The 9,787-nt window shown below is 41.5% G+C and overlaps 1 protein-coding gene across 1 annotated transcript in view; it reads left to right on the forward strand.

The window, feature by feature from the left end:
- The first annotated feature begins 433 nt into the window (after positions 1 to 433).
- smarca4a (SWI/SNF related, matrix associated, actin dependent regulator of chromatin, subfamily a, member 4a) overlaps positions 434 to 9,787 on the forward strand; it is a 17,161-nt gene continuing 7,807 nt past the window's right edge. The window contains exons 1-17 of the mRNA XM_017705907.2: positions 434 to 655; positions 1,202 to 1,334; positions 2,490 to 2,966; positions 3,726 to 3,824; positions 4,118 to 4,373; positions 4,491 to 4,617; positions 4,790 to 4,963; positions 5,193 to 5,366; positions 5,475 to 5,642; positions 5,737 to 5,787; positions 5,975 to 6,105; positions 6,768 to 6,822; positions 7,082 to 7,200; positions 8,227 to 8,374; positions 8,465 to 8,628; positions 9,480 to 9,546; positions 9,708 to 9,787. The exon at positions 9,708 to 9,787 is cut by the window's right edge and continues 31 nt beyond it. Coding sequence (XP_017561396.1) covers positions 434 to 655; positions 1,202 to 1,334; positions 2,490 to 2,966; positions 3,726 to 3,824; positions 4,118 to 4,373; positions 4,491 to 4,617; positions 4,790 to 4,963; positions 5,193 to 5,366; positions 5,475 to 5,642; positions 5,737 to 5,787; positions 5,975 to 6,105; positions 6,768 to 6,822; positions 7,082 to 7,200; positions 8,227 to 8,374; positions 8,465 to 8,628; positions 9,480 to 9,546; positions 9,708 to 9,787 — 2,645 coding nt within the window. The remainder of the gene's footprint in view (positions 656 to 1,201; positions 1,335 to 2,489; positions 2,967 to 3,725; positions 3,825 to 4,117; positions 4,374 to 4,490; positions 4,618 to 4,789; positions 4,964 to 5,192; positions 5,367 to 5,474; positions 5,643 to 5,736; positions 5,788 to 5,974; positions 6,106 to 6,767; positions 6,823 to 7,081; positions 7,201 to 8,226; positions 8,375 to 8,464; positions 8,629 to 9,479; positions 9,547 to 9,707) is intronic.

Raw genomic sequence — 9,787 nt, forward strand, 5'->3', positions numbered from 1 at the left:
TAGAACTAAGCTGCTTTGCCTTTACCTTGTAATATCCCAACTTGAGTGAGTACAAATGAACCAGTATTAGAGCTTATTATTTATTTTTTTATCATACCAGAAATCAAGATTAACCATGGCCAATATAGTTTTTGTTCATGTTTTCTTCTGTTGAGAAAAGGCCGTGAAGCATGCTAAACAGCCCACTAAATCAGACATCACTGGCAACGCATATCATGGAAGCAGCATTACAGGAAGTTCACATGAGGGTTGTGAATGAAAGCATATGATATTTTTGCTGTTGCAAAACACTGGAAGGAGGAGTTAAAGAGAAGGACGTGGAGATGGTTAAATGTATCGTTCAAGATGTTGAAAACAAATGTATTTTTTTTTTTAACCTATTCTGTGCAGAACAGTGCTTTACTTCTCTCACTCTTGTTGGGTCGGCTGAGAGATGTCCACTCCGGACCCCCCCATGGGAGGGACCCCTCGGCCCGGCCCTTCTCCAGGCCCTGGGCCCTCTCCAGGGGCCTTGCTAGGTCCTAGTCCTGGGCCTTCACCTGGCTCCGCTCATGGAATGATGGGCCCCAGCCCGGGGCCACCATCTGCAGGGCACCCCCTACCTCCTCAGGGACCCTCCGGCTACCCTCAGGACAACATGCATCAGATGCACAAGGTGAGTGTATACTAATATGATGTAGGCAAGAAATACACAGTCTGGTTCGTGGCAGTTGTTTCAAGCATGGAAGATACCATAAACTAGTGTATTCATTTGACATCACATTTGACATCCACCACTAGTAAATATGTAGGTGAGACTTTGTGGTGTCATTTAACATTAGGATTGCATGATATGGATGAAATATTACATGACATAGCAAATTATGATTGTATCACTACATATTACAATTGCTGTATGCCTTGCAGTGTTTTTAATAATGATGTGGCAGTTAAAGATTGCCTGCATTATTTTAAACAAAATGATTTACATCTGTTATTTGGTGTGATTGCACTAATTCACCTAAACTTTGACAAAACATCTGTGAGTGGTCGGGATGCTCACAACACAAACATTGTTTGATCTCACTTAACGAGCAATGTATGGTGTTTAACAGGAGAGAATTACTTTAAGGAATTTTTTTAAACTATTTTGTTTTAGTTGGTTCTCACAGTACATTGCTAAACAAACATTAAACTGATATCCTGCCCTTCCTTCCTATAGCCAATGGAGGGCATGCATGAGAAGGGCATGCCAGACGACCCTCGCTATGGTCAGATGAAGGGCATGGGTATGAGACAGCCTGCTCACAGTGGCATGGGGCCACCGCCCAGCCCCATGGATCAACATTCCCAAGGTATATACTTGGCATAGCATGAGTAGCACTAATAAACACTTTAAAAATAAGCTAATGCAATTTTCTCACCTACCAGGCCCAGTGGCTATTTTTCTTTTGCACATTATAATGGAGAAGGTATTCAATGGGGACTGTGACACAAATTCATAATAATTACTGTTTAATAATTACTAATTAAAATATCTCCATATACGAAAAAATCAAATGATAAAATTAACAGGTGAGAGAACCTCAACATGAGGTATCTTATTCTTGCAGTGGCTGTTCTAAAACCTTTTGTGAAACAGGCAGTTTGAATATGCTCACCAAGTACACTCAATTAGCTTTTCTCCATCCAGACACCTTTGATGGATGTACAGTCAACATTGTATTGCTGACGAGTATTCTTTAGCTTATTGCCATTTGAGCCTGCATTTAAAGGATAGCTTCAACATGATTATCTTCAGAATTTGCCTTTACGCTCCTAGGGCTGTTCCTGAAGATGTGGGTCTCAAATTAGTTGTATGGGATTTTACACACACACACACACACACACACACACACAAACACAAACACACACACACACACACACACACCTTCATATATATACATACATACATACATACATACATACGAAAATACACAAAGCTTATATGTTAGCACCAAGCTAACATGCGTTTCACAGTACAACAACAATATAATATAACAACAACAACTGTGAGACAGTTTGATGCAATGTGGTGTGTTGTTTTGTTGCATCCCTGTTTACAAGCCAAGTAATATTCTTTATAAGGGACAGAGATGTGAAACTGCTAGACTGTACTGTAGGTGTCTGTTTGCAGTGCTCACATAGTATGTCATGGTGTATATGATTTCAAGGGTTTTTCTTTTCTATCTTAAATGTCTTCTTCCAAGGCCAGTTTTTTTGGATAATAATATGCCTGTAGTTACAGTGCAAAGATTAGCAGGAAAGGTTAACATAATGTGAAGGTTGTTGAGTGTCATGGTTGTAAGAATCAAGCAATACTTTTTATCTCAATGTGTGGTGGGTCTCCCACTCTTGCCTCCTGCAAGTTCTTTAGCAGATTACTGTGTGTGTGTGTGTGTGTGTCTGTGTCTCCAGGCTCTTCAGATTAGTTTCTCTCTTTATTCACCTCTTCTGTCTACTCTCTGCAGGTTACCCCTCTCCTCTTGGTGGTTCTGAACATGCTCCTAGCCCTGTGCCAGCTAATGGCCCACCCTCAGGCCCTATGATGCCTTCAGGCCCTGGTGGTGTCCCCATGGAAGGCAGTGATCCTCAGACCATGGGCCAGCAGAACCGCGGAGGAGGTCCTCCTTCCGGGCCAGGCTCCGGGCCCAGTGGAGGACCTTCAGGTGCTGGTGGACCAGGTGGTGCTGGAGGACCCACGCCCTTCAACCAGAACCAGCTTCACCAACTCCGTGCACAGATTATGGCCTATAAGATGCTGGCTCGTGGGCAGCCCCTGCCTGACCACCTGCAGATGGCAGTGCAAGGTAAACGGCCCATGCCAGGCATGCAGCAGGGAATGCCCAACATGCCACCAGCATCAGGGCCTGGAGCTGGCCCCCCTGGACCTGGAGGACCTGGAGGCCCTGGACCAGCAGGCCCAAACTACAACAGACCACCACATGGTAAGGATGTGCGGTAGTGTTACTGATCTTTTTATTTCCCTAACTTCCGTTAACATTATTGCGTTACGCATACTGCATGAAGGTAGGATATTTGCACTTTAGTGTTACTTGCTGGTTGAAGATGATATTGGGTTTGTATTTTGTCAGCATGCATGAAGGCGCTAGGCCAGTAGTCACAAACCCTTATCCTGAAAATCTGTTTTCCCTTGGAGTGTAGTTCTAACTGCCATATATCTGACATATACCGACCCATACCGACCCCTGCCCCAGCTAATGAACTATATCACTGTTTAGACTTTGTTAGACAAAGGAGGAGTGGCATGCTAGATGCTAGTTGTAACTAATGTCTGCAGGTAAGTACAGGGTGAGTCAAAAGTCACAGGATGCCATTTTATTTTTTATGCTGTCACAAGCCTCCACGATGTAGTGCTGAAATTGGTGTTTGTTGCAGATTTTCTCAGCATACACAATTTGTTAGAGATGACCCCAGAGATAAAAGTTGATAATAAAATAAAACCTGTCCTATGACTTTTTACTCACACTGTAGATCTCCAGGAGGAGGGTGAGTGACGACTGCGCTAGACCCAAACAGATTAATAAACCTAGACAAACCTGACCTTTATAAATGCACATGCCGCTCCAAATGGGTTGTTAGATTTTCAAGTTTGAATGGACCTGTAAAAATGTTGGAATGTAACAAAGAAGAATGGACTGTGTAGTTGGAGCCGGTGGGGTTAATCATCTGACCACCCCTTACAGGAATGGTAGGACCAAACATGCCTCCTCCAGGCCCCTCAGGAGTCCCCCCAGGCATGCAGGGACAGCCCCCCAATGGACCACCTAAATCATGGCCTGAAGGTGAGACCGTAAGCTGCTGTATGTTGGAAGCAAACAATTTATAAAATAGCTTTTGCTTATACCCAGTATGTTGTGCCATCTTATGGATCCTCATGAATTTCACTTTTAATAACCCTCATTTTCCATGTGTAGTTATTGTGGAATCAAAACTGAATATTTTGGCTCATGTTGTTCACAAACATTTCAGTAAACTGTGCAGGCACTTGTTTTTGCTAAGTGATTCTAACTCTAACCCTATTGGCACTAGTATGCTAATGTCCTGTTTGGTATTTTTATTTATTTATTTTTTTAAGGACCCATGGTTAATGCTGCTGCTCCAGCCAGTGCTCCTCAGAAGTTAATCCCTCCCCAGCCTACAGGTCGGCCCTCCCCTGCCCCACCCTCCGTACCCCCTGCTGCTTCCCCTGTCATGCCACCTCAAACCCAGTCTCCTGGTCAACCGGCCCAGCCTCCGCCCATGATGCTGCATCCAAAACAGAACCGCATTACGCCCATTCAGAAGCCCCGTGGCCTTGACCCTGTAGAGATTCTACAGGAGAGAGAGTATAGGTAAGGGATGGGGAGAGCAACTGCAGTTGTATGTGAGAGAGAGAGAGCGAAATGCCACTGTCAACTTTTTATTTTTTAGTATTGACCAGTACTCTTTTCGATGCTGTCCTTTGTTAGACTGCAAGCGCGTATAGCTCATCGCATCCAGGAGCTGGAAAACCTGCCAGGTTCACTGGCAGGAGACCTGAAGACCAAAGCTACGATTGAACTGAAGGCACTGAGACTTCTCAACTTCCAGAGACAGGTAGGATATTATACTTCAGTCACAAGTCCTTCTGTGACTTCAAGAAATGAAAAATACTTTTTCTGTGTGTTCCATGGTAACTCACTCTAAACTGTAAACATGTAATGTTTACATAATATTGTCAGTTTATTACAGATGTTATGTAAATGTTTATGGTAATTTTCACTTATAGCTACGTCAGGAGGTGGTAGTGTGCATGCGGCGTGACACAGCCCTGGAGACAGCACTCAATGCCAAGGCCTACAAACGCAGCAAGCGACAGTCTCTGCGTGAGGCTCGCATTACTGAGAAACTGGAAAAGCAGCAGAAGATTGAACAGGAGCGCAAGCGTCGTCAGAAACATCAGGTACTGATGAAGTGGTCACTGACCGGTGCTAAAGATTGGGTTGTTTCAGTAATTTTGTTTGTTTTTTTTTGTTTTTTTTAGTTTTTTAGTTGTTCATTTATTTTTTAAACATGTATTATCTTGTCCAATGTTATATTTACACACGTAATTTTGGATACATATGTATTTATGTAAATCTGTATTTTCAGGAGAAACTAAAACATCAGTTTTTTTGTTTTTTGTACTCCAGGAATATTTAAACAGTATCCTCCAGCATGCTAAGGACTTTAAGGAGTACCATCGCTCCATCACAGGAAAGATGCAGAAACTGACCAAAGCTGTGGCCACCTACCACGCCAACACAGAGCGGGAGCAGAAGAAGGAGAATGAGCGCATTGAGAAGGAGAGAATGAGGAGGCTGATGGTGAGGAAACATGCACACAAAAACAATGCCCATATGCAGTCACAAAACGAGACACTCCTACACTGAATTGTGTACACTTCTAAGTAGCAATTATTGTGTTTCTTATAGGCAGAAGATGAAGAGGGTTACAGGAAGCTGATTGATCAGAAGAAGGACAAGCGTTTGGCCTACTTGCTGCAGCAGACGGACGAGTATGTGGCCAACCTCACTGAACTCGTGCGTGCCCACAAGGCTGCACAAGCGCTCAAGGAGAAAAAGAAAAAGAAGAAAAAGAAGGTAGCACTAATTTGTGACGGAGTTGATTGGTTGGTTAATTAGATTCTGGATTTTGTTTTTCCTTTTGGTTGATGTTTCATTTTTCTTTGCATAGAAGACTGAGAATGGTGAGGGTGGAGCTGCTGCTTTGGGTCCAGATGGAGAGGTAAAACTTAAACCACATGTACACCATCCCTGAAATATATGGGTATATTAAAAAAACCAAAAAGGTCCAGTACTTTGCTCTGGGTGGATGAAGTTTGTAAATCTGCTTTATTTTCATTTACTAAATGTGCTAAAATTAGTGCTAAAGCTTGAAGCCATTCTAACATCTGTTTTTTCTTGCGTGGTAGCCTCTGGATGAGACCAGTCAGATGAGTGACCTTCCAGTTAAAGTGATTCATGTGGACAGTGGCAAGATCCTTACTGGTGTGGACGCTCCCAAAGCAGGCCAGCTAGAGGCTTGGCTAGAGATGAACCCTGGGTGTGTGTGGAGGGGGTGACAAGGGAGAGATGTCGCTTAAGTTCTCTTCCACATTGCAAGCATAGACATTAGTTTAAATATTGTTACATCAGTATTTTGTTTACTGTCCTGGTAAAGGTCAGAAAATGAAGTGCTGTCCTTAGGAATCATGTTTACTCCTGTTTTTAATCTACCTAACTTGAACTTGTGCCAAGTACAGTGCACAGTTGCCCTGTTAAATGACATGAAATTGAAAAAAAAAAATATATACATACACACACACACACACACACACACACACACACAAAAAGAATTTTTTTTTGGGTGAAATAATTTAACACATCCTCTACGGAGAACACATTTGTATACATATTAATGCACCATTACTGTTTATTTGTTGAATGTAACATTCTGAAGAAAAAAATAAAAATTTGCCATTATAAAACTATTCCTCCAATATATTACACTCTTTATGCACTAAAATTAGTAGGAAAATGTCATATTTAAGTTTGTTCCCTATAGAGGGTGTTAATATATTTTTACTTACAAAGTCAACAGAATATATAATTCGGTGGTGTAATTTGGGGAGACTTTCTGTATGACTGTGTATAAATGTTTCATTATTTTCTTTCGAAGTGTACGGTATGTCGTTTTTAAAGATATTTGAAATTGTTTTTCTGTAGGTATGAAGTAGCTCCTCGTTCTGATAGTGAAGACAGTGGCTCAGAGGACGAAGAGGTACTTTCATCCTGTTTCTCTCACTCCTACGGTTTCTCTAGGGAATGTGTGAAGAGAAAACCACACGGTGGCAAACTGTCCGAGAATCTGTTCTGCAACAGTTTTCTTTGTCTATCTTAGAATATTGGAAACAAAGCTGTTGGAAAAGTAGACCATTTATCAGAATGAGCCATGTCTACCCTTGTGTTAGCATGCTGCTTGATATAGACTGCAGAGCACACATTTATAATAGATCTTATTTCCACCTCTTTTTCTGCAGGAGGACGAGGAGGAGGAACAGCAGCCTGCTCAGACACCTTCTGCATCAGAAGAGAAGAAGAAAATTCCAGACCCTGACAGCGAGGATGTGTCTGAAGTGGATGCCCGCCATATTATTGAGTTAGTATCATCTACACACTCTCTCTCTGTGTCTCTCTCTGTGTCTCTCTCTGTGTCTCTCTCTGTGTCTCTCTCTGTGTCTCTCTCTGTGTCTCTCTCTGTGTCTCTCTCTGTGTCTCTCTCTGTGTCTCTCTCTGTGTCTCTCTCTGTGTCTGTCTCTCTGTCTCTTGTCGGTGGGTGGGTGTGTCCCTTTCAGTCATTAGCTACTACCTTTGGCCCCTCTTTATTTGGATAGTCCTCTATAGATGATGTACTGATGCTAAATTATTATGTGAACATCAGTCTTATGATATTAGTAGAATTAGAGTGGAGGTTGAGTTTGGTTGAGGTGAAGGTTGCCATTACAGATGGTAGGTGATGGATATTAAGTCAGTTCAAGATGACAGTTTAAAAGGGTGCTATACACAAAAAATGGAACCATTGTTTCATTGGTTGTGAACATGTCCTCTAAACTTCTCCAGTGGTGCCACAGTGGTCCCTAAAATGAGTTTTTGCTTCCTTTTAAAAACTAGGAAACCCCTTTGAGATGTTTTTTGAGGCTGGAGAAACTTCTGAAAAACTACAAGTACTTTGCCTATGTAAGCAATTAGGCTTTCTTTATTGCAGAGGCTGGGAGGGATGTCCAGTGGTTGTATAATGTATACAGGGTATTGTAGCGAGTAACCATTGATGAAAGCAAATATAGATAAATGAAGTATACAAAATTGTGCATAACACACCAATAGCAAATAATGCTACTTTTAGGGGCAGAATGCAAAGCACCAGATCCAAATCCACATAAAGGTACTTTTTGCCTTGAAGTTCAGTGCTGTTGATGCTGCTGATAACTCTACACCAGAGCTGCCCAACTCCTCCAGTCTTTGAGGGCCAGAGTCCAGCACAGTTTAGGGACCTTTTGCTGCTCTAACTCATTCATCTAATTAACTGATGAGTTGAATGATTTTGTGTCATATTTGTGGGCTAGCGTCACCTAAACAATTGAATTGGATTGAGATTCTACCTGTTCATCTGTCACATCTTTTGCAGGCATGCTAAGCAGGATGTTGATGATGAGTACGGCAGTGCGGCATTTGCTGTGGGCCTGCAGTCTTACTACTCCGTGGCTCATGCAGTCACTGAGAAAGTGGAGAAACAGTCCTCTCTCATGGTCAATGGAACACTCAAACAGTACCAGGTATATTACGTACACAGTAAATGGACCATAAGCTGTTCTATTGTACTAGATATAGTACTGAATTGTTACTCCTCCTGCTCTCTTTGACAGATTAAGGGTCTGGAGTGGCTGGTCTCTCTGTACAACAATAATCTGAATGGCATTCTAGCTGATGAGATGGGCTTGGGGAAGACCATCCAGACTATTGCACTCATTACTTACCTCATGGAGCTCAAACGGATTAATGGACCCTTCCTTATCATCGTACCCCTCTCGTAGGTCTTTTGTTTCTTGTGCGTCATGTGCCTAAGTGTCTATTTACAGGCACCTTGTAAAGCAGGAAGTAAATTGTTGAGCCAAAAGGGGTATGCAGTGCTGTAAGCTGGAGAGCTATGAAAAGCAAGTTCCCACTGTATTTTTGTTGTTGTAGGGCTGGGCAATATGGTGAAAAATGTCATGATACTTGGACGTTTTCACAATATGATGCATATTATAATCTTTTAACACACACAATGCATTAATAGTGCCGCAATTTAAATACCACCATTCAAAAATCCATGTATACTGATGTGCATTCAACTTCTCTCATACAGTACTGAGCTAGTTTTAAATGAGCAGGACTAAATATGCTGTCTTTATATTGAAAAATGAAATTAAACTGTGTTCTTTGAAGCCACACTATGTAATTTAATAATGTATAACATTGGTTAGCTTGAGACACCTTTCCCCAAGCGGGTGATTCTGATGATTGCCTGTTGAAATTGTATTCAAACAGAGCTCAATTAAAACTTGGTTAACTTTCAAGGATGCAAGAAAATTGTCTACTATTGCCGTCAAATCACAAGTTGATTTTTACATTTGAGGCCTAAAATGAATCCAGATCTTCTTTTTGAGCCTGTGCACGTGATGTTAATGTTATGGTTTTATCTTTTTTATTATTATTATTATTATTATTATTATTATTATTATTATTATTATTATTATTATTATTTTCCAAATAACATGTTTAATCGTGTGCTTTTAAACTTTGGTCTGCTGTTTTGTTAGTTTATATTAAACCCATGGTACAGCAGAAAACACTCCTGAACAGTCATCAGTTTAAGCTAACAGCGTGTTCTGTCTACAGGACTCTGTCAAACTGGGTGTTGGAGTTTGATAAGTGGGCTCCATCTGTGGTAAAAGTATCCTACAAGGTAATTAAAGCTGTTTTGTCTTTTTTCCAAATGAATGAAGCTGAAGTAATTTGTAATAAAAGAAGCATTCATGCAAATCTGAAGTTCTGTTGACATTGTCTGTCTCAGCCTGATTCCTGATGGTTACGGTCAGTGACTGTTTCTTTTTTGCTTTCTCTCAGGGGTCTCCTGCTGCCCGGCGCTCTTTTGTCCCTATTCTACGCAGTGGCAAATTCAACGTGCTCCTCACTACTTATGAGTA

Source organism: Pygocentrus nattereri, chromosome 14 (assembly GCF_015220715.1).
Source record: "Pygocentrus nattereri isolate fPygNat1 chromosome 14, fPygNat1.pri, whole genome shotgun sequence".
Lineage (NCBI taxonomy): Eukaryota > Metazoa > Chordata > Actinopteri > Characiformes > Serrasalmidae > Pygocentrus > Pygocentrus nattereri.